The following is a 25,101-nucleotide window of genomic DNA, read 5'->3' on the forward strand; positions in this document are numbered from 1 at the left end:
CCCAGAAATAGTACCTTGGGCTAAGAACTTTGCTTCAGGATGAGAACAGAAATCGCACGACGGCGGCGCAGTGGCAGGCCCCATTAGCTAAAGTGGTAGTTCAGGTTAAGAACAGTTTCAGGTTAAGAACGGACCTCCGGAACTAATTAAGTTCTTAACCCGAGGTACCATAGTATAGGGAGTTTTTAATATCTCTATGTTTTATTATGTTTCTGTATATGCTAGAAGTTGCCCAGAGTGGCTGGGGCAACCCAGTCAGATGGGCGGAATACAAATAGTAAAATTATCATCTTCATCATTGTGTATGTGCAGCCGCTGTTTCAAATGAGCCTATGATGTGTTCAAGCGCACCTACAAAGGTACCCATCCTTTTGTGCAATCACAACTCTATTGCTGCTCTACTGCTACCATTTTTACGCCTCTCTCCCTCTATTTGGCTTTTAAACGCTTCTGAAGATTATTTGATATTACTGAAGTAATTGTGCAGGAGCATTTTTAAAAAGTGTGATTAAACACACACACACACACACACAAACAAACAAACAAAAATCTGATCGGGAGGAAAAGTTAACAAATGGTGTGCTCCGGTCCTTCCCTGCCCCCTGAGCTACACTGCGGCTGCTAACATGGGGGGAACACAGTGTAATCTAGACAGACGCAGGCACATAGTCAAAAGGTAAAAGGTAAAGGACCCCTGGACGGTTAAGTCCAGTCAAAGGCAACTATGGGATGCAGTGCTCATCTTGCTTTCAGGCCAAGGGAGCCAGCATTGGTCCACAGACAACTTTCCGGGTCATGTGGCCAGCATGACTAAACCGCTTCTGGCACAACGGAACACCATGATGGAAACCAGAGCGCACAGAGACATTGTTTAACTCCCTGCCACAGTGGTACCTGTTTATCTACTTGCGCTGGCATGCTTTCGAACTGCTAGGTTGGCAGGAGCTGGGACAGAACAACGGGAGCTCACTCCATCGTGGGGATTTGAACCACCGACCTTCCAATCGGCAAGCCCAAAAGGCTCAGTGGTTTAGACCACAGCACATAGTCCCACTGCCTGGCATATGGAAAGACAATTGCAATTTCATGCATACTGACTCTACCTTGCTACACGCATGCACCTTACACCAGCTCTCTCCCTCTGGCTGCAGGAAGGGAGATAACTTCACTTTCCAAGCCATCCTCTATTTGAAACTTTTTTGGAGAGATCTCTACATCAAGAGTCTGTCTAATGATTAGCTCCCATTAAAAGTCAACTACCAGCTATCCTAGGCTATTAACCAGCCATCTCCCCGACAAAGGAATGGCTGGCTAGCAGCCATAACAATACATCCAACATCCTTGTAAACAGGGGTTGCAAGCAAATTACCCAATAAAAGAGTCACCACCGCCAAGGGCTGCTATGTTTAATATGCAGAGACCGTATTATGCTAGACTTTCTACACTGTAGGGATGATGTAAGGAATTTAGACCACAATAAACAAAAGGAAGGACACGGGAGATTCTGGGAACCACGGGTGCAGTATAAACTGAAGCTATATGGCTGGCTTCAGCACAATTCTCAAGCTATCCAGCACTAAACAGATGAAAGAGCTTGCCAGAGGGGAGTGCTAGCAAGCTAATTGGCCCATGATAAAAAAACCAATACTTTAAGTGGGAAATGAACTCTTAACGCTGCTAACCCAACACGCAAGTTTAAAACTTAAGTGCCGCCTCCCACACTGTATCTGTCCCAAACTACTCTATGGACGCCGCCAAGTAATTGATGCATTTGGTAGCAATGCATCAACGGAGCGCCCATCAGTCAGGAGACATCATTAGAGCAATAATTTTTTATCCTACAGTACATTTCATCCAACAAGCACTGAGTACACTATAAAACCGTTGATGAACTTGCTTTTTACTGCTTTGCTCTGCAGCTGGGCAGCCCAACTTTTCATACCAAGTGAGCCGCAAGAATACTTCGACACAGAACCTGCAGGCCACACACCACAAGGCCCAAATTTGACACACGCCCTTGCACTGCCTTTCTAAAGCTGACTGAGTGAGGCACCAGGCTTTGGGAAGGGGTCGCAAGGCTCTGACAGGATCCTAGAGCCCTCCCACCTCCTTCTCAAAGCTGGGAGGTCACTAACTAGGCTTTGGGAGGTTGGTGGGAGAACTCCAGGACCATGTCAGAGCCCTCATGCCTTCTTCCCAAAGCCCAGCGCCTTGTTTGCCTGGCTTTGGGAAGGCAGTGTGGGAGCTGGGGTGTGTGTGTCAAATGTTGCTGAGGGCCTTTGAGAAGCTCACAATGAAGTTTCTACACTCTTTCTGGAGAACTCTGGTCTATCGGCAGATTTTGAAAGGTGAATGAGACTCCACTGGGAAAAGGTTAAATTTTTCCAAAAGAAATGAAAGGGACACGAGAGAATGTATTGGCGCTTTAAGTCTCTGGAAACATATCTGTCAGGGAACTGCCATCAGTGCCGGAGGGAGAGAGCAAAAGCCAGAGGGATTCCAGAGAGCGTCCAGGGATCGGGAGAAGCAGCCCATCTTCTGGGGAAGAGAATCAGCGTAGCACCAGTGGAGAAGGGGGGCAGATGGGGGAAGCGGCGAGGCGGTCCCATGACTCCTTGCCTGGGACCAGCGGGGAGAGTAGGGGTCCTCCGCTGCCCACGCCCTCCTTGCGCAGAAGGCTTTCGTGCAGAGAAAGTAGGAGGAGACTAGGCGTCAAAGAGCTTCTTTGCTGGAAGAAGTTTAAGAAACGCCCACTGACGGATTCTGCCAACGATTGAGTCAGCCACGGGTGAGTGGCTGTCCGGACAGAAAAGGTTCACTTAGGCAACCCAGCCAGGTGTTTGCACCCAGCCGGGGAGATAAGCACCGGCTTACGCACGAGCAACCCCTAGAACCATTACAATATCAGAACAGATAATGAAGCAATACATCTCTAAGACTCTAGGACAACACAGGGTGATTACCAGAGATCAGCATGAATTTGTTAAGAACAAATCATGCCAGGCTAAGCTAGTTTCCTCCACTGATGGAATAAACTCATGTTAATAGATAAGGGGGTGTAATTAATATCATATATCTTGACAGCTCAGCCTCTTCCGAGCCCTGCTATATTTCCTTGGTGTTGGAAGGGGAATCGCTGGCAACTGTACATCTGATGGTATCTCCTTGCTGCCAACCTTCCTTGATACCCTTTCCCTTTAGCATTTCCAAACATGTGACTTTTCCTGTCAGTTCCCAAAGCAACACCTTATTTCATGCTCATTGTTCTTTTACCTACTGCTCACCTTAACTGCTCAAGCTATCACTTCATGACAAGATCTTCCCAGGTCACCTACAGCCTCTGTTCTCTCAGCCAGTTCCTTCCTGTTTGTATCAGCCCAATTCATTAATCTCTTAATTGGTTGCCCAATTTTCTGGTTCAAGGCAAAGCGGCACAGCATTTTATAAGAACTTTTGAAAGGATAGACACCTCCCTTTTTGAAGTTGATGCTCCATTCTTTTACAATTTACATTGTCCTCTCTTCTTCTCCACTCCCTCAACGACCTTTACCTGCCCTCAGTTGCATCATCTCATTAGCAATTTAGCATTTGATGTCACTCATTACATGTTCATTACATGCTCCCCAACTGTTGGGAATCACCCATATCACCGCTTCCACAATCAGCCAACGAAAAAACGGCTTAGACTCAACATTAACCAAGGGAAACAACACCAAACAATGTTATGAAATCGACCGGTCGTGCTAAGTGTTCCTTTTGGAAGTATTTCTATTCTCCCACAAATCGTAGTTTTCAGCTTGAAAACTGAAATCAGGGAAGCATTATGTACAGCCACAACTGAATGTTAGCACCCCAAATATCTAGGCAGTTATAAAAGTGCTCAATTCTCTCTAGCACACATGATTTGGATCTGGCATCAGCAAACCCTCTCCTCTATTTGTGACGATCAGAGGTGAGGGCCAATCCTTATACAGTGGAACCTCTACTTACGGACGTAATCAGTTCCGGAGGTCCGTCCGTAAGTCGATCCAGGGCGCTGGTAGAAGCACCGTTGTGCACAGGCGCATTCGGCGGCAGCGTGCTCCTGTGCATGTGCAGACGACGGCAGCCGCTTCTGCGCATGTGCGAATTGGGGCAAACCCAGTACAGTCACACCTCATGTTACGTCCACTTCATGTTACGTGCTTTCAGGTTACGTCCCACGGCGACCCAGAAGTACTGGAAAGGGTTACTTCCGGGTTTCACCGCTTGTGCATGCGCAGAAGTGCAAAATGACGGCATGCGCATGCGCAGAAGCAGTGAATCGCAATCTGTGTGTGTGCAGATGCGCCGCTGCGGGTTGCGCTCTTTTCATGTTGCGAATGGGCCTCTGGAATGGATCCCATTTGCAACCAGAGGTACCACTGTATTTACTTCTGGGTTTGCCGCGGTTGCAACTTGGATTGGGCTCAAGTAGAGGCAGTCATAAGTAGAGGTTCTACTCTATAGCCAAAACAGCATCATCTGCACACAAGGAGGAGGCATCAGCAGCCTGGAGCGGGGGGCACTGAGGTTTATAGAAGTACAAGACATCTTTAAAAATAAAATTGAAGGGGATGGGGACAGGACGGGATGGGACTCCACCACCACCAGCACCTCAAAGCCAAATGAAGAACGAATTTGTTCAATGGCTACAGGACACTTGCGGGGCGGGAGGGAGAGAGAAAGGAACAGAATATCATGGCAAAAGGCATGGCTGGCTGAAACAGTGAACAAGGGAACCCCATTCTGCATCAACAACTTATAGCAAGTCCCTCTTTTTCAGTGCTCATACCTAGAAAAGCAGAAGGTGAGACGGTCCCATTGCTTCTTGCTACCATGACGCTGATGCCAGTCTCCACAAAGGGCACAGAGAAATCCACAATTTGCGAGCGCTCCTCATTGATGGTGAGGGACCCAATGGCCATGTCTGCTCGCTTGTAATACACCTAGAAAAGAATGAAACGACAGGAATAAATCCCCCCCCACGCACACACAAAACACCACAGCAGAGCCAGCTGCACACAAACTGAGCAGAGCATCTTGCACTCATTGATCCCTTCCCTATCTTGTGCTGCATCTCTAACAAGCGGAAGAGACTGCAACCTTATACACACACGTCTGGCAAGGGCCATAGCTCAGTGGTATCATCAGCTTCGCATGCAAAATATCCCAGGTTAAATCTCCATTGGCTCTCCAAGTAGGGCTGGCAAAGAAGCCTGCCTGAAATCACCTTGGAGAGCCACTGTCAGTCACTGAACTAGATGGACCATTGGTCTGACACAGATAAGGCAGCTTCCTATAGGAGTAAGTCTCACTGAACACAGTGGGACTTACCCTAAGGCAGTGGTTCTCAACCTGTGGGTCCCCAGATGTTGTTGGACTACAACTCCCATCATCCCTGACCACTGGTCATGCTGGCTAGGAAAGATGGGAGTTGTAGTCCAACAATATCTGGGGACCCACAGGTTAGAACCACTGCCCTAAGGAAATGTATATAGAATTGCTCCCTGGACAACCTATCTGCATGAATGTACTAGTGGTAAAGGTAAAGGACCCCTGCACGGTTAAGTCCAGTCAAAGGTGACTATGGGGTTGTGGCGCTCATCTCGCTTTCAGGCCAAGGGAGCCGGCGTTTGTCCACAGAGAGCTTTCCGGGTCATTAGGCCCAGCATGACTAAACCGCTTTTGGCGCAAAGGAACACCGTGATGGAAGCCAGAGCGCACGAAAACGTCATTTACCTTCCCACCATAGTGGTACCTATTCAACTACTTGCACTGGCGTGCTTTCGAACTTCTAGGTTGGCAGGAGCTAGGATAGGGCAACGGACAGATCACACAAATACACCACCGGCTATAGGAAACTAAATAATAAGGGGAAATGGTTCTAACATAGATGCCTCCCAAATATGGCAGATTTCCATGTGCAAAATGACTAGCATTGTCTCCGTTGGCTCCTTGTCCTCATGGCCCATGGTAAGGTGGCAGTGTGCACCCTCCCTCCCAAGACACCAATCTTCTATTTGCACAGCATTTTTATATTGATGTCAGGTGCACTGTCCTTCTCCCCTTCCTGTCAGAAATATCATCTTGTCTTTAATATTGCTCTGTCTGCCTTGGGAACATCTGATTATGCTTTGTTCCACTCTTGCGACCTAGGCAGGAGAAATGACATTGCCATGGCTATATAAAGGTTCTTTGTACTCCCTGCCTGCACAGCCTCCGCTCTTGAGACCACTTAGTGTAGGGATCCTTTCGACCAGGCTAAGATGCTTCTCCCCAGAACCAGGGGAGCTGGTGGGGAGGCAGGTCAGAGAGGGCAGCTAACTGCGGGTGAGTCAGTAATAGCCCTGTGAATGAATGAATGACATGACCCCAAACTCTCGCAGCATAGAGACTCACATTCACAGCACACACTATGCCTGCAACAGACGATGATGTTGATGATGGAGGAAGACCTAAGGCAAAGAAAGCATTAGAGCCAAATAGTGGCAGTGAGGAAATGAGGCTGTAAATGCAGGACTGGGGTAATTAAGGTGGGATGAAAATTCGTACCAATTCAAAAGTTCAGGATCTACAACAATCGAACCTTCAACCTTCAGTTCAATCTCAAGCGTGGACCCTGCTATAATCTGCAACTTGTCTGAGCAGTAATCCTTTCCTCCCTCAGCAAAAGACAGTGGCAGCCCAAGACATTTCTCAGTCTGGAGTTCAAATGGAGACCCTCCACAACTGCAGCCAATAAGAAAGCCTCACTGTATCGTTTGCACACCACTTCCTGCCTTCATCTATCCTCCCATGGGGGGACACCTTAAGCAGGGCCACTTCCCCCTTGTGGCATGGTAGGGCCGGCTCTGCCTCAACTGGCTCCTCCCCCTTTTGCACACGGTCCGTGCTGGTGATGCTGCTGCCGCCGATCCTCCTTCCTTCTTGGCCCACCCCAAAAGGCAAGGGTTGAGAAGAGGCTGAATAGGGCCAGCAACATTATGCCACAACTTGCTAAATTCAATACCTTGTGGAGGTTCCTCCCTACCCCACTGCATCTTTTTTTTTAAAAAAAAATCTTTATTAATTTAAATTACACACATATACAAAGAATTTAGAAAGAATTTACAATCTCATACTACAAAAAGAAAATTAAAGAAAAAACAATTAAGAAAAAAGAAAATACAGAAAAAAGAAAGCAGAAAAAGCAGATTTACGTGCATAAAAAACCTTCCTAATACTTAAATAAACACTTAAATAAAAAAGACTTCTGACAAAACGAGTCTTCCAATCATTCTCATTGTACTGTTTATACTGTCGTTTTTTCTGCACAGTTTTATATTCTTTAATATTGTTCCCATCTACTCCACAAATGGAAGTGAGAGCTGGACCATAAAGAAGGCTGATCGCCGAAGAATTGATGCTTTTGAATTATGGTGCTGGAGGAAACTCTTGAGAGTCCCATGGACTGCAAGAAGATCAAACCTATCCATTCTTAAAGAAATTAGCCCTGAGTGCTCACTGGAAGGACAGATCGTGAAGCTGAGGCTCCAATACTTTGGCCACCTCATGAGAAGAGAAGACTCCCTGGAAAAGACTCTGATGTTGGGAAAGATGGAGGGCACAAGGAGAAGGGGACAACAGAGGACGAGATGGTTGGATAGTGTTCTCGAAGCTACCAGCATGAGTTTGACCAAACTGCGGGAGGCAGTGGAAGACAGAAGTGCCTGGCGTTCTCTGGTCCATGGGGTCACGAAGAGTCGGACACGACTAAACGACTAAACAACAACTCCACAAACAGTATTTGTTGTGTTTACAAGTATCACTCAAGTTCTGCTAATATGGTGTGGTTGGTACAATATGATCTTATATAATCCTTAAATATTCTCCAAATATTTTCTGGTTCAATACTCCTCTAACTCTTCCCATCAGTTTTGCTAGTTGTTTTTTTATATATTTTATTAAGGATTTTCTTGTTTTACAGAAGTAAGTGTAATGCCTCGTATTTTTTTTTCCATGTAACATTTTTACAAATCCGTTTCACTTGTTGAGGCATTAGGGGGAGAAGAAAAAAAGGAAAAAAGAAAGGGGGGTGGAGAGAGGGAAGATGGATGGGGGTGGGGTCGGGTGGCGGTGTTTCTATTATGTTTAATGTATGTAGAGTTTGGTGTCAGCGTTGCTTGTGTTGTTCACTTGTGTTCCTTTGGTGGTGAGAGAGGTTGGGGTTGGCCTAGGGTGTGGTTGTTTGCTTGTGATTGGCTGTGGTGATCTTTGTTTTCGTGTGTGAGTGAGGTGGGTGGGTGTTTTGGATCAGGTTAGCCATATTGATTTGTATGCTGTTGGTGGATTATTGTCATTGTCCTGTTGGGCTGTGTATGTGATAAAGGGGAGCCATACCGGGGTGAAGGCGTCTTCTTCTGTTTGTCCCCGTGTCAGTTTCAGTTTATTAGTTAATTTTTCTAGTAGGGCTGTTTCCCATACTATTTGGTATCATTGGTCCATGTTTACTCCTGACAGGTCTCTCCAGTGTCTGGTTATGGTGTTTCTGGCTGCTGATAGTAGGTGGGTTATGAGTTCTTTGTGGTGTAAATGGGCACTGTTGTCTTGGAAGATGTTTAGTAGGGCCAATTCTGGGGTGATGTCTATTACTTGCTTAGTTATTTTACATATTTCTTGTATGGCTGTTATCAGTTTTGCTAGTTGTAAATATTCTAACTTGAGTATCTGCCAATCTGTAATTGTTTGTTTTGTTTCGTTTTTCCCACTGCATCTTAAACCCCTCAAGTCTAACAATACCCATAGCTAGCAATACTGAAAGTTCAGAAAGATTCGCTTGAAAAACTGTTCCCGCCATGTGTTTCTGAGGCAGCTTCAGATCACAGGCGCTTCCCGGTTCTTCTGAAGTCTTGTCCCATTTTCTCTAGTGGAAAATTTTAATAGCTGGAATCCTGGAGCGAGAATAGTTTCTACTTATGGAGAAACAGCGAGCGTTCAAGCTAGAATTCGGGGCTGCATGCCTAATACCCCACTCCCAATTTCATTGCTGCCAATGACCGCCTTTTCCCCCTCTCAGGGCTGCTTAGCTGTATTTGCCAGCACACACAGTGGCCACTTAGTGCTGCTCTGGTGACTCAGCCAGTTCAGATGGATTTATGGCTCCTTACCGGGCTGATCCAAAGCAGCTGGAGCACACCAAAGCTGTGCCTGGTGTAATGTGTCAATATTTTTCCATCCCTTTTCTAACAGGTCAGATAAAACTGACCCTCCCCTGGTTGCAAATTCTGACATGACAGCACTGGCCAAGCTGTACGTTTGATTTCTGCTCTACCTGGAGATCTCCTGCCGCACACAAAGGGCATAAGGAAGAAGGGGGGGCTAGAACCTTCCTTCCTGTTTCACAGGACATTTGTGACATAAGTGTTCCTACATATAATACAAATAAATAAATAAATTTTTATTTATACCCCGCCCTTCCCAGTTCAGAAAACCGGGCTCAGGGCGGCTAACAACAAATTTAAAACACTTAATTGATGCAAGAAAAAACAGCATGAAATACAGTATAAAACGTGAATGACAATAAATTCAGAATTCAAAAATCAATTTAGGGGGGAAATCTATCCAATAAACATTAGATGATCACCAGGGCTAGCTGGCTAAATTAGACCTATTTGGGCCAGCGAGGAGACCGGGGGAGAATTAGCTGTGGGATCCCAGAACGGGTAATCTTCATAAAAAGGGGAGGGGGAGGAAAGGAAGGGGAATAAAAGATCAGGCTAAATTCAAATTGAAAGCCAGGCGGAATAGCTCTGTCTTATAGCTCTCCCCACCCCAGTTTGTATTGTGAATAGGAACAGTCCTGGGAGGACTCCACCATGTGATTTTTCTGAATGTGGCTGTTACATCCATGCTGCAAATGGCATCTAAATACGGACGGGGTTTAAAATGTATGATCAACAGCTAGAGAAATGTAAACTGAACCCATGGAACAAACTTTTCTAACAAATGATGTACAGAGGCCACATTCACACCAGACATTACAGCACTATATACCACTTGAAACAGCCCTTCTGGGAGCCGTAATTTGTTAAGCATGCTGGGAGCTGCTAGGAGACCCCTATTCCCCTCCAACAGCTACAATTCCTAAAATTCTCTGGGAAGAAGGATTGATCCAACTCTATATCCATTCTCATTTTAACACAGTTTTTCCTCAAACTTGGGTCTCCAGCTGTTTTCAGACTACAATTCCCATCTTCCCTGACTACTGGTCTTACTAGCTAGGGATGATGGGAGTTGTTGTCCAAAAATGAGTCTGGGAAACAGTACTCTAACAGAGGCATCAGGAGAGTCCCAGATCTTGCACATCCGATGACTTCTCTGTTACTCACTATACAGGTGTTGCAAAGACTTTCCTAGGAAAATGCAACCTTCGCGTATTTCCTTACCTCTCCGATCATGCCATTCCAGAAGCCATCAACTATTTTCCCATGTTTCCCATTTGTCACCAGGTAGAGGTCATAGGAGAACTTCACTGTCTTGGCCAGCTTCTTTAGAATATCAATGCAAAAGCCTTTGCAGCAGAGCTTGGTATAGGGATCCATTGGTTCTTCTCCACTGAAAGATGGATATATTAAAAACACACACATAGGACATGCTTAGTAGTCCTTTGCCTCCTGCATTGTAGCCATGTGGGCTCTCCAATGATCTCTTAAGCGTGAGGGTGATCTCCGCCTAACTCCCTGGCCCCTTCCCTGTTTACTCAGAGCAACACTATAGCAACTGGCTCCATCACTCTTTTCTCAGAGGGGCTAGAACCCAGTCATTTGGAGGTGGCAGCCAGCCACATCCCAATCATACAATTTTTGCAATACAACTTTATCAGTGGCAAGAGAGGCTGATGCTCCCACCTTTCCTATCTCACAAACATCTCTCTCTCTCTCTCTCTCTCTCTCTCTCTCTCTCTCTCTCTCTTTTTATAAGATATTTATTGAGATTTTCCAAATGTTACAATATAAAAATGACAAAAAAGGGAAAAGAAAGAAAAGAAAGAAAAAATACAAAATACAAAATAAAAATGATTAAAAACCACTCAATTTTTCCATTACTTATTTTTCCTTAGCTTGTTTCCCGGACCTCCTCATACCTCCCTTTTTTGTATTCCAGTTCAATTTGTTGGTTCAGCAAATCCTTACCCTCTTTGTTTATCCTAATCTTTGGTCTTAAAATAGTAACATTAGATTTTTACCTATTAACAACCCATTTTTCATATTCCCTTAAAGCATTACAGCTGGAAACCACTTAATTTCTATCAAACATCATTCTAACATTCATTAATTTTACAATATTTCTGTAGGTAGTCTTTGAATTTCTTCCAATCTTCTTCCACCGACTCTTCTCCCTGGTCTCGGATTCTGCCAGTCATTTCTGCCAGTTCCATATAGTCCATCAGCTTCATCTGCCATTCTTCCAGAGTGGGTAGATCTTGTGTCTTCCAATACTTTGCAATGAGTATTCTTGCTGCTGTTGTGGTGTACATAAAAAAAGTTCTGTCCTTCTTTGGCACCAATTGGCCGACTATGCCTAGGAGAAAGGCCTCTGGTTTCTTCAAGAAGGTATATTTAAATACCTTTTTCAATTCATTATATATCATCTCCCAGAAAGCCTTAATCCTTGGGCACGTCCACCAAAGGTGAACTCTCTCTCTCTCTCTCTCTCTCTCTCTCTCTCTCTCTTTCTCTCTCTCTTCCTCTCTCTGTGTGTGACGGCCATTACTGAAGTCAACTTTGCATGCAAATGCTCTCACGAAGTACACAGCTGTCAGCATCTTCTGTCCCATGCCATTGCCCTCTAAGCACCTGTGAGGTTCTGGCATTCTGGAGCCCCACGCAGCCTAGCTGGGCTGCACACATAGTCAAGGTGTCTAGGTAGAATGAGTGATAAGAGGCACGCAACTAGGTTTGATAGTTATAGAAAGCAGATTCCAAAATACCCATCTCTATGAGGGCTGAGGCTCCAATACTTTGGCCACCTCATGAAGAGAAGACTCCCTGGAAAAGACCCTGATGTTGGGAAAGATGAAGGGCACAAGGAGAAGGGGACGACAGAGGACGAGATGGTTGGACAGTGTTCTCGAAACTACCAGCATGAGTCTGACCAGACTGCGGGAGGCAGTGGAAGACAGGAGTTCCTGGCGTGCTCTGGTCCACGGGGTCATGAAGAGTCGTACATGACTAAACAACAACAACAAATGAGGGCTACTAGCCCTGCTCATTTCCACTTACTGCCCCAAAGAAAAAACAGCAGACAGTTTTTTGCAAATTTGCTGAAGTCCCGTCTGCAGAAATGTTCCTTCACCTTTGAGTATGTGCAATCCTTTTCCTTCTTAAAGGTTGAGGGGGTCACATGCATGCAAGAGGGAGAGGTGACAGCAGGCAGGGAGGAGTAACTGATTACAAGAAGCTTCATGGAGGGGATGCCTCCTAGCTCAAGAGGAAGTGGGCAGAGGGGGAAATAGAGTGTCTGGCAATCTTTGCTCAACTCCTAAGGAAGGGGACATGCTATCCTTAGCACTAGGAAAAATGCTAATCACGTCTGGGAAACTCTGCACACCACAGTGGGATGCGGGGAGATGAGCAGTCTTCTAAACAGTCTGGAAAAAACATCCAGTCAGAGACCACTCCAGGAAAAGAGAGGAAAGATTAGGAGTTCTGGCTCTGACAACAAAGCATTTGATACAGGCCTGATAAAACAAAAAACAACAACCCTTAGGTTCCACCTTAAAACTAGACTTGCTTAAAAGATTGTACTTGTTGTTGTTGGAAATGATAGCTGAAGTCTCACTTGCTCACAGCCAGTTTGCATGTCAGAGCCAGACACATCAGAGTGTCGGCACCTCACTCGTTCCTTTTGTACTGATCTGATCTCCAAGGGAATTGTCCTCGCCTCCTCTCTGCTCAAAAGGACAGGGAAGGAAGGGGGTGCTCCACTGCTGTGGCTGCTGCCACCACCAGCAACATCACTTGATCTCAGGCCGTGGATGCAGGTGAGCATTCCCCACATGGCAACCTGGCGCACAGGCCATCTGCTTAATTCCAACTGGTGACAGGGAAATAGAATCTTGCCACATTTCTGCACCTGGTTACAAACCCCAGAAAAGCAAGCATGGGAACAACACTTTTCTGCCTGATAGGACAATTCAGCCAACAACACATAGTGGACAATGCTCACTGGGAGAGAATGGGGTTTCCCTGAAGGTTTCAGGTCCAAATCCTAACCGTCTCCAGCTAAAAGGTAACAAGTAATCAGGCCAGGAGAGGCCTTGGCCTTCCCCAACTCTGGGGCCTTCCAGATGTTGTGGCACTCTAGCTCCCATCATCCCTGACCACTGCCCACACTCTCTGGGGCTGATGGGAGGTGGAGCCCAGCACCAGCTGGAGGGCACCAGATTGAAGAAGACAGCCTTAGTTATTGCCGGTCAGAGTAGAAAAAAACTAGGTTACTCTTTATTGAAATTTGAAATATTTGAATGCTGTCATTTTCCTTAATTGCATTTTTTTGTTTCATTTCACAGAGAAGGTCTTTACCTTTAAATATTGCATAGAAATGTTTCCAATAAATAAACAGATGACAATATGGATGGACACACTACAAGGCAGCTTCATATGTTCAAAACTGGCTTGCCAAACCACATTTTTCCCCAGGGTGCTTGTGAATATACTGCCCATTGGAAGTTAGTTTCAGAATCTGTGTTTCTGCAAAAGCCTTCCGATAGTTTTTAACCTACATTTATTGAGCTGGGGAAAGTAGCTTGCTTCTTCACCCAGCAGGCTGGCTGACACAACTTTGATCAGAGGACTGCAGAGGTCGGCAACAGGCAGGTGATTAATAACTATGGGCAGACTTTTCAGGTTAGGTCTCGGTGGGGGCGCGTGGCAGACCGACTGCCATGACCACCTTTCCAGCTAGTTGCCTCCAAGGAGCAGCCACAGCCTTGAGAGTCTGCTTGCTGGGTCACCACATGTATGCAGTCCTGGAAGTGTAATTGATGGGCCAGCTCACCAGGTAGCCTGCTGGGAAAATGCTACCTTTATAGACATAGAAGTGGAGGGGAGGATGCTGCTGCTGGGGTTTCAAATCTACCTGCAAGCCAGAGACACCTCATCCAGAGCCTCCACCACAAAGCCTCATCTTGCCTAGAGAAACCAAGCTGTCGGTGTTGGGACAGGAGTCCTTCCCGCATTAAGAAAACGCTACTTCAAATTCATTCAATGTTTTGCAGCAAGGGTGGGAAGCCTATAGCCCTCCAGGTGTAGTTGAGCTCCCATCAGCTGCAGGAGTCATGTCCAATGGTCAGGGCACATGGGAACTGGAGTCTAGCAGCAGCTGGGAGCAGGACACACGTTCCCCACCTCTGTTTGGAGCAGTGTTTCCCTAACTTGGGTCTCCCACTGTTTTTGGACTACAATTTAAAGTATCACCTAGTGCAGGCATAGGCAAACTCGTCCCTCCAGATGTTTTTGGGACTACAACTCCCATCATCCCTGACCACTGGTCTTGATAGCTAGGGTTGATGGGAGCTGTAGTCCAAAAACAGCAGGAGACCCAAGTTTGGGAAACACTGGTTTAGAGGAAGCAGCATTTCTCACTGGGATCCTTGCTACACTACAGTTGCCAGCATTTTTCTTTGTCTTTCAAAGCTGCAAGTCCAAGAGAAAGTCAGCAAGTGAAGATTTTCCAATGCAATGATAGGAAAAGCTGTGCTGAACTGAATTCGACTTTGTTATGCAACTATTAAAAACACAGTGACCCTTATTATGGAAGGAGAAGATAATTTAAACTAAACACAAAAATAATCTCATTTGATAATCTTGCTATCATTTAGCAAAACAGAGGTTTATCTTAATTTCTGACTACCTGGTTCTTAAAATTGCCTTACTCATTGTAAGGATATGATACATAGCAGATGTAACTATGATGCATTGAGATTTGCATACAAGTTGTTTTCTCTTTTTTGTTATTTCTATATTTATTTAAAAATATAACAGTAAATTTAAAAAAAAACAACGGAGAAAGAAAAGAAACAATAAGAATGCTCTGATTCCCAAGACTCAGCCAGCCAGGAACACTCAAGGTAACTTCTATGTTTTCCCTGCTAAATTTTTCAGAAGTAAAAAACAAAAAACCTCTGAGATCTCCATTGACTGATAATCATTTTCATCCATCAAGATGACTCCCACTTCTAGTGCCACCCTGGGAAGCAAACAAATGGCATTTCAAACTAACGGCAACGATTCCTCCAGCCAGTGGCCCAGCATCCATCATGTTTGTGTAATTTTTATGCAAATTCAATTAATTGTGTGATGTAAATTAAAATATGTCAAGTCCTGATGTGCTTCTTTTGTGGTTCTGGATATTGAGCACACTTCTCTGGGGCCCTGCCTGGGGCAGATTCTCATATTGCTTGGGCAGGCAGCAGGAAGGATAACTTTATCACTCACACACTCAGAGTCAAGAAGGATGAAGGAAGGCATCATATAAAAAGAAGACTCCCAGCAGCTTCCTCTCAGCTTTGCAACTGAATCGAAAGACAGTCAGCACACCAGTGAATTTGTCCATCTTCTTGCCCCTCCATGCTTCAGGTGGCTTGCCTCTCTCGGACTCACACAGCCACCTTTTGTCTTGGAAAGTTAATTATGTTTCCCACAGATACAGAAAAGAGAGTCACAGGCTCTGATCTGCTCTGGAGACTGCAGAGGGTATGACAAGTTTGATCTTCTTGCTTCACACAGAGCCAGCAAAGGGTACAGCCCTTCCCCATTTCAGACATCCATACAAAGTCAGAGGGTCGTTTCTGTGGTTTTGGGTCAGCAGGAGTGGTGGGTGGGCAAGCAAGTCAGTGCCAGGCAGACTGCTTCAAACATGATATGCTTGTCCAGTTTATACTGAGGAGCCAAGAAACTTCGAATAGGCTTAAGCCGAACTTTCAGCATCTACGGCTTATGATGCTGGCATTATTTGAGTTGGTAGACTCGTGTTTGCTTCTACATAGTTCCCATTCTTATTATAGACATTGCGATATATTGGCATAGTGCAATGTTTAGCTGGTGATATATCGCAATGCTGAAAACCAGATATCGCCAAGCCCTACTCGCAACTAGGCTATTTGAAGTGCAAGCACCTCGTCCCAAGACTACTGTGCCCTTTTAAAATGGTGTGTGTGTGTGTGTGTGTGTGTGTGTGTGTGTGTGATTATTGGGTTGTTGTTTTTATTTTGGTTGTGTATTTTGTGGTTTTATATTCTGATTTTATCCTGTAAAGCGCCCTGAGCATAGCTGTCAATGTTTCCCTTTTTAAAAGGGAAATTCCCTTATTCTGAATAGGATTCCTCGCAAGAAAAGGGAAAAGTTGACAGCTATGGCCCCGAGACCTGAGGGGGGAGGGAGGGAGGGAGGGAGGGAGGGAGGGAAATAAATAAATATGAACATAGCAGCTGAAGGACTGGTCAGCACATGGCAGAGGATTGGTACAGAGAACACCAGGGCAACAAGAATTGAGTCTGTTGCATAAGGTGCCACCAGCTCAACCACGGACCCTGCTGGAATGTTCATGCCATTGAAGAAGCAACCCCAAAGGTTATTATGCAAAGGGTTATCAACCCCTTTATGAATTCTCAAAAAATGTGGACATCTGAGTTCCACATCTGGCGATCTGATCAAGCCACTGAATTCAAACATGATCATGGCTGCCTTGCTGAATATTCTTTATGATGAGAAAGAAGGCATAAAGGTGAATGATAGCGGCCCACAACATGAACCCTTTGTTAAGAAAGAAAGAACCCTGCGGGCTGTTCTCAAAGCAGCAATAAGTCCTGTCAGTGCAAAAGTTCCCACTCCAAACCACCACCCACTCTCCCATGTGCCCCTTAAATCTGTTCCAGGGGTTCCCCCAACCCTCCAAAGCAATTTTAGGGAGGGCATGGGATGTCCCACTGCACAAGTGGAAATATCTGAGCTATAGAGATGCAGGAGTTGGGATACTGCCCTATTTCAGCTACAATGGGAAGGCCTATGGGGCAGAGGGGGCCCACATGGCTTCCTCCAAAGGTTGGTGGACATCCACTCCCATCAGTCCTAGACATTGTGGCTGATGGTCAGGAGCTTGTAGACTAGCAGCAATGGAAAGGCGCCATGTTGGTTAACCCTGCTGCAGGGTTATGCTGGGGAGTTGGCCAGCGGGGGGAGGCAGCAGGGAGCTCAATGCTCAAAAGGCACCCCATATCCACAAACCAACCCTAAATATAGGCTTGTGCTAAGTGTGTCTCAGAAATCCTTGTTGCAGTCCCCCACCCCTTAACTGCCTTCCTATTTACCTCTTTGTGTGGTTGGCCTGTTCCCGGCAGGGGACGGTGTTGCGGACACACACTCCGGTGGTTGGGTCCGTCTTCTCCACAATGACAAAGGGCCGTTCCTCCAGGGTGGCTACTGTGAGGTGGTGGCTGTCGGCCATGGGCTGCAGGAAGGATCCGTAACGTGGCCACACCGGGTATTTCATGTGGATGATGCCCTTCTCCCATTTCCCCACCTGTGCAATGGGCAGAAAGCAAGGGACACAGTTTGAACCAAGCAAAACGAGGCCCTCAGCCATGTACACACCTTTGACACCCCGGCTGTGCTGTCCTAAATAGCCTGTTGTCAGCAGGAAATTTCTGCTGCAAATGACTATAAGACTGACAGGGGAGGAGAACATAGGACAGAGCCAGGTCTCTGTGCAGCTCATAGGAAACCAAACAGTGTGAAACGGACCCAGAAGTCAACACAGGCCCCCGGGGCACAGGAAATGCATGCTGCTGGCAGCCTCTGCACTGACCGGGGAGGCGGCAGAGATTGGCAGCTTCCAGGCAGTCCCAACCTAGAACAATTTGCCAAGCAACTTGATGACAAGCCAACAGAGCAATTGGCAGGGCAGTTAGCATTCAGTATGTTTTGTATGGATACAGAAGACAGATGTTTTATTTCTGTTTCCCTGATTGAATGGAGATGATTTTTTGTGGGGGGGGGGAACCACACTCCCGCTGCAACTGACTTCAGGAGATAAGTCATTTTGGAAATAGAATTTGTGATATTAGTTTCAAATGAGCCAGATTTTGAAATGGCCCGGCAGCAATTGGCTATAGAGGCTCTTATTTATTTACAGAGATTGAACACAAACTAGATGTAACCCCAGGCAGGAGGAACTTGGGTTTTAAACAGAGCATTGAGTGGAGAGATTTTATTTTGCTCTGGGACAGTTGTCTGGCTCCAGTAACCAGCTAGAGCACACTCTATGGCCCCACTGTTAACTCTAGGTCTGCTGCTCCTCATCTGAGCTCTCCGTGGTCAACCTGTTACTTAGCTGGATATCACACTCCCCAGGAAGCTTGGAGGCTAGTATGTGAACTACAGTCGTACATCGGAAGTCGAACAGAATCTGTTCCAGAAGTCCATTCGACTTCCAAAATGTTTGAAAACCAAAGCACGGCTCTGATTGGCTGCAATAAGCTCCTGCAGCCAACTGGAAGCCCTGGAAGCCCCGTCGGACATTCAGCTTCCAAAAATAGTTAGTAAACCGGAACAGTCATTTCAGGGTTTGCGGCGTTCGGGAACCAAAACGTTCAGGGACTAAGCTGTTCTAAAACCAAGGTACAACTGTACTTCCCTGGAGAAATCAAACCTTGTATCCATGAGCAAGGAGATTCCCATGACATGGATTAAAAGGACCACTCCACTAAAAAGCTCTTGCTCTTTTATAGTTCTTTAATCATCCCAAAGGTGATTATTACAGAAACCAATCCTGGGGCGTGTATCTCAAGGGATGATGGGTCAAAACCTTGCTTGATTAAAGTTGCAAAAAGGGAAGGGATGCAATGGCACAGAGTTGTTGCTTTCCATAAAATGCAAAAAGCGGTGGTGGTGGATAGGATTCCGAATTTTTAAAATCTACTCAAGTTTTTGTGATCTTACTGAAATTACATTTTTATTATAATTTATTTTTATGTATATTTATATACTGTGACAACAAAAGCTTTGCAATAAATTGATAAGATCGAAGTGTGGTCCAAGTCAAGCATGAATCACTTGACATTAGAGATGCTGCCAAGACCTGCTCAGAAAGATGAATCTTGGGGCTCACAAAGCTCACCCCAAGTACATTGTGAGCAACTTGACCCCTAAATTATCCTTGAGCTAAAACGTCTGGAGGAATGAAAAAGTTTTTTCAACTGATATTGAAATGACACCAGCAAAGCATCATAAAAGCCTTTCCTCCTCAGTGACCAACTCACCATATCTATATCAATTGGGGCACCAAATTAGGACCTCCAGAGATTATCTCAGCATCCTGGTAGGTTCAGATAGCAACAACCAATTCATCGGATGTGCCACATTTTAAAGTCAGCCCATTTAAACCAAATTTCATTGAAAAATCATATAGTGTACATTTTTACACACTTGGCATTTAGGTGGTAATCTTGGCTACTTTCACTACTGAAACATGAACATTATCAACTGAAAACTATTTATTTATTTATCTATCTATCTATCTATCTATCTATCCCTCCCTCCCCAAACAATGAATTTTCAGAGTCAAATTCTGGAGTGTAGTTATCTAAATTCTCAAGTTGCCATGTTTAATCTGAGGCATGCAGGTTTAAGGCTGTGTACACACCATACATTTAAAGCACATTTAGCACATTCTCCCACCCCCAGCTCAAAAGAATTCTAGAAACAGTAGTTTGTTACGAACTGTGACTCCGCAAGGGGTAAATTGCAGTTCCCAATATTCCTTTCGGTGGGTGGGGAACAGACTTTAAATGTATGGTATGTGTGCAGACTTGGTGAATTCAAACTATACCTTTCAAACTTGATTTTGCTCTTAGAAACACAAAAGGAATTCAGCAAACTAGGATGGATGGGATAAAGGCTTATTGTTGTTCGAAAAGATAGATGTGTTCTCTTTTTATGCTATTTGGCAGTTCCCTCAATACCTTCAATGAGAGAATATTAGGACAAGTCCATCCTAACACTGCAAATGCAGTTGTATCGACTGTGTTTATAGCATTGTACTCTTGGTTTCTTAAGAGAAGTATTGACAAAGCAATAGTAATAATTGCTATGATACAAGAGAGAGCATTTTAACAGCCCAAACCAGGCATATCATAAAGGGAAAGTGTCAATGGAAAACACTTCCTCAAACAGCAGGGTTGACTTAATTAACACTAATATTATTCCACTGGTAGCTTTCATCTCGGCCAAAGTACTTATGGCACTCTTCCAAAAAGAATAGAAAACCCAACCAGAAATATTTAGTAACACATGTTTATCGGATAGAATAATCACACACACACACACACACACACACACACACTTGGCCATAACAAGCAACTGGCTCTATTTTCCTCCCCTAGGTTTTGCCACTTCTGAAGAGAGAAAATAATGGCCCAGTCTCAAATGCTTAAAACGTCCAACCATGGAGCAGGGAGACAATGCCAGTTCTCCAATCAGCAGTAGGATTTGGTTGCATGTATGGACCCCCAGCACAGTCTAACTGCCAGAACGTGCTAATAAGGCCAGGGGAATGGGCAGATCGCCACCTTCCGAAACATTCTGACACGAAACTGGGCCTGTGGCACTGTTCAAGAGCCTACACTTACTGGAGCATTCCTAACCAGTAAAACCATGCAAGGATAAACGAAGCCAATAACCGTGGACGACCCAAAATTAATCCTGACTATACAGGGCCAATCTAAGACCCTGGAATCTTCAGGTTCCCATCTGGAAATCTGGAAAGCCACAGCCAGTCAGTTTTGACAGTACTGAGCTAGGTGGACCAATGATCTGACTCAGTATAAGGTAGCTTTGCATGTCCCTGTGACGTTTTGCAGAAAATGGTGCCCTTTCTACCCCAAGCAGCACAGTATCCAAGGCCAGTTAAGTTATTTTACACCTGAGGCAGGAAATCTGACAAGGGCCTTTCCCCTATTCCAGACCGTAAAAATGCCCCAATAATAAATGGAACAACTAACAATTTCCTGCCCTTTCCCGACATGCAAAATCATCTGCCTGAGGTGGCCACCTCACTCTGGCTAAAGGTAGGACTTGACCTGTGGACAAGACAAAAGAATAAAGAGTCTCACACAAAATGTAGATACTGTTCAGTGCCCATAGCAGGATATCAAACCATCTAAAAACAGAGCTTTGTTCTATCTTTTGCCCTTTCTCCCTCTGAGGTAGAGATGGATAAGTCTATTTCTGCTCCATGTCAATTTTGCATGTGTTCGGTCACAACTCTGCTCTATATTCTGTTTCCACATTAATCTGTGGCTTAAAAAAGAATATTCAATTTAAAATACCTATTCTCAAAAAAAACACCCCACCCTATTTAAATTCTGTTTTATCTCAATACACACATTTCTAAATGCACTTTATCTTAAAATACTCCCTTTTAATGCATTTTGGTACTTTTCACTGAGTCAAGAACTGTATCAAAAAGTTCAGAGAAGTGCAAAATATGAAGGTAATTATGTTCCAGTCCAGGAGGTGTGGATCAAGTCACTCTGTACTGGAATTCACGGGAATCAAGTTACTTAAATTTCCCTTCACTATTGTGCAGCATTTTGGAGAGCTCCTATTGTATACCTGAGGGAGGACACTGGATATCAGTGGTTTCATCCCATAAGCCAGCTAACCTGTGGGCCTCTAGATACTGTTGGACTGTAACCCCCATCACCCCAACCCCATGTCATGCTAGCTGGGGCTGACTGATGTTGGAGTCTAACATCTGGAGGGCCGTGGGTTAGCCACACCTGCCACAAGGGTTCCAATTTGTTTTCAACTTCTGATGAACGCAATTGATTGACAAGCTTCGCAGTTGCCCTCATCTCTGATCTGTAACTCACTTAAGCCAATTTGCCTTCACATAATTTGGCCAGTTCTGTTTTTTAATTCAATTCCACACGAACGAAACTACAAAGTAATCTCGCGCAAACAAGGGCATTGCCGCCCTCTTTCTCCAACTGAGCTATGCGCCCCGTAGCATGTGATACATTACCAAGGCGCCGCAAATTAAATAAATTAGTTGTGTAACACCGAATAAATGAATCCCAAATTTCATTTCATTTCATGGTGCTTCCATTTGTTTATGAAATGAAATTGGATTGCCATGCAGATCCTGAAGAAAGCGTCGTTTTCAGCTTTTAATCATTCAGTTAAGTCATCACCTCGATGGCAGGAGCCGGGAGGAGCACAAAGCACAACTGGGAAAGGCAACAGGAAGCAGAACTTGGGGGCTTCCAAGTCATTCTTTGGTTTAAAGCAGAGGCAGGGAACTCTTTTTGCAGCCCAAGGGCCACAGTCCCTTCTGGGCAAGATTCTGAGGGTCCCATACCAGCAGGGAGCGGGGCCAGAGACAAAAGTGGGTGGAGAAATGGGTGCAAATTTTGCAGTTTCTGCGCACACACACACACACACACACACACACGATCCTCCATTCAGACAAGCAAGAAGCAATATCAGAGTTCAAGGGAACTTTTCAGCCAAGTAAAAACACTTGGGGAAAGTGAGGATTGTGGCTTAGGGGGAGTTCTGAGGTCTAGGTATAGAGAGACTTGGAGGGTTGCCTTTGGCTCCTGGTTTAAAGCCAAGACCCCTCTTTCATTGATTTTCTCCTTCCCTTCCTCCCCTCCACAAGCACTGGTATGTGTCACCCTGAAACTCTTAAAGCAGGAGAGCCTGTAGCTTGAATGGTGGGTAAACCCTCCTGCAGAAGAAGAAGATGAAGAAGAGTTTGGATTTGATATCCTGCTTTATCACTACCTGAAGGAGTCTCAAAGTGGCTAACAATCTCCTTTCCCTTCCTCCCCCACAACAAACACTCTGTGAGGTGAGTGAGGCTGAGAGACTTCAGAGAAGTGTGACTAGCCCAAGGTCACCCAGCAGCTGCATGTGGAGGAACAGAGATGCGAATCCGGTTCACCAGATTACGAGTCTACTGCTCTTAACCACTACACTACACTGGCAGGAAGGGAGACTGTGCCTCCACTCACAGAGAAGGCTGCCCAGAAAAATAAAAAGGAGCCCTCACCATCTCCCAGAGCCGATGCCGGTTCAATGAGATCACCACCAAGGTGGGCCTCACCAGGAAGCCATCGTCATTGAAGGAGAAGTCCCTGTTTTCCCACGTCACGTTGAGCAAATGCCTGTCAGGAGGAAACAAAAAGCACTTTGATGTTGCCAGGAGGGAAAGGGCAAGCGAGAAGTCCCCCCATTTCATCAGTGCAATGTGCTCCATTTGTCTTCCTTTGAGAGAAAACGTTTCCCCTTCCGTCTCTCTCGCATGCTGACCTTGCAAGAACCACCCAGGCCTCATCAGTTCAGAGCAAGATGGTTAAAGTGCATTTTACCGAAAATGCCTACGCCTCCCTATGAGCTCAGACATTGCTTTCCCCAAGAGATGCAAGGGTGAATTAGAAAGAATTTAGTAGAAAAGCCTTCTCGCAGGTGGTCTTATGGGGAGAGCACACGGCAGCAATAAAAATGCGAGCACATTTGCAAAGCAGACCAGGATCTGGTATGGTTTCATGTTGTGGGTTCAGATTCCTACACTGCAGAGGATTGGGCTAGATGACCCTCAGGACCCCTTCCAGCTCTACAACTCTACGCCCCGGGTGTCACCACTGAAGGGGGTGACAAAATGCCAGGCGGCACTCACCGCAGGGCCTGCAGCGCACTTGAGCCAGACATCTCCATCCTGGAGTGACGCAGTAGCTTGGGCGCCCGCAGGCTCCGCGCTGCCCAAAACAGTCTGCCTGCTGCCTCCCCCTCCCTGAGTGGGAGGAGTGGGAGGAGGCAGGCAGACTCCTCAGAGACCCCGCGGAGCATCCTGCCCCTGCTCGCCCCGCCCCTGCAGGTGGCTGGCCCCACCCCTGGGTGCAGGGCACATGAGCTGCCCCAGGAGCCTGATCGGCTTTCTCCGCCGCTGCATCACTGCCTCCAACAGTGGAAGCAGAACATGCTATGTCTAGTGGCCTTGACAGACTAAACCTCCATGGTTTTGTCCAATCCTCTTAGCCATCCAAGTTGGTGGCTATCACTGCCCCTTGTGGGAGCAAATTCCACAGCGATCTGCTTTGTGATGCTCTTTTGTCTGCCCCAAATCTTCCAAGATTCAGCTTCATTGGATGTATCCAGGTTCATCATCCTTCCCTCCTTAAAGGCTCCTGCGCTTGCCCTGCTGCCTTCTAGCCGACTCCCTCATCCACATCTAATACTTCCAAGGTTATGATCTTCAGGCTGCTCCACCAGCACCAGTCCCATTTATTTGTCTATTATTTATACCCACAGAGTGACTTGAAGGTTGTGCAAGTACCCATTAGGAGCAAAGCCCAAGATTTACATAACTCCCAAGTTAAAGCCGTTGCTCAATTATTGAGTGTCACACTCCAGAACTGTTCATTAAAACCGGGAAATTAAAAAATGTTTCGCTCAGTTAGCTTTCTTCAAACTTTAGATTTTTGCCATCCCTTGACTCACAACAGTTGAGCCTTCCTCGGCTCTCTTTCTTTCTCCCTTCCACCCTCTCTCATTCTTCACTGCTGTACCAGTGACCACACAACCCACTTGAAACTATGGTGATCGGCTCAAACGACAGAAAGAAGAATAGCAAAGAGCTTCAAAATATCAAAGGGGGTGGTATCCAAAATCCTTTGTCTGCTAGCGCAATGACTCTTGGGCGAGCTTTACTGTTGTGCTACAATTCCCAGAGTTCCCTGTGAAGAGACACTGTTAGTTATATCACTCTGAGAATTGTAGTTTGTGGCGGGGATAGGACTCTGCTAACAACTCTCAGCACACTTAACTACAGCTCCCAGAATTACCTGGGGGGAGCCATGCCTGTTTAAAATGGAATGGAATGTGAAATAAGCTGGAGAATTGCATTTGTAGAAAATGGGCCATAATGCAGGATTATGATTGCAGAAAATGGCAGAATTCTCAAGTGTATGAAAACCAAAGTCTCTCTAACTACCAAGGCACAAAATCTTCCTTACAAATGGTTGCTGCAAATCAAATT

At 45.6% G+C, this 25,101-nt stretch overlaps 1 protein-coding gene across 3 annotated transcripts in view; it reads right to left on the minus strand.

Moving 5' to 3' along the window:
- GRIN2C (glutamate ionotropic receptor NMDA type subunit 2C) overlaps positions 1-25,101 on the minus strand; it is a 93,441-nt gene that overhangs the window by 25,803 nt on the left and 42,537 nt on the right. For all 3 annotated transcript variants that reach the window (XM_080993600.1, XM_080993598.1, XM_080993599.1), the window contains exons 4-7: positions 23,116-23,230; positions 17,369-17,580; positions 10,446-10,614; positions 4,814-4,967 (exon numbers count right to left, since the gene is read on the minus strand). In XM_080993600.1, coding sequence (XP_080849726.1) covers positions 4,814-4,967; positions 10,446-10,614; positions 17,369-17,580; positions 23,116-23,230 — 650 coding nt within the window. The remainder of the gene's footprint in view (positions 1-4,813; positions 4,968-10,445; positions 10,615-17,368; positions 17,581-23,115; positions 23,231-25,101) is intronic.

The sequence above is a fragment of the Podarcis pityusensis genome, assembly GCF_964106645.2.
Source record: "Podarcis pityusensis genome assembly, chromosome: 2".
Classification (NCBI taxonomy): domain Eukaryota; kingdom Metazoa; phylum Chordata; class Lepidosauria; order Squamata; family Lacertidae; genus Podarcis; species Podarcis pityusensis.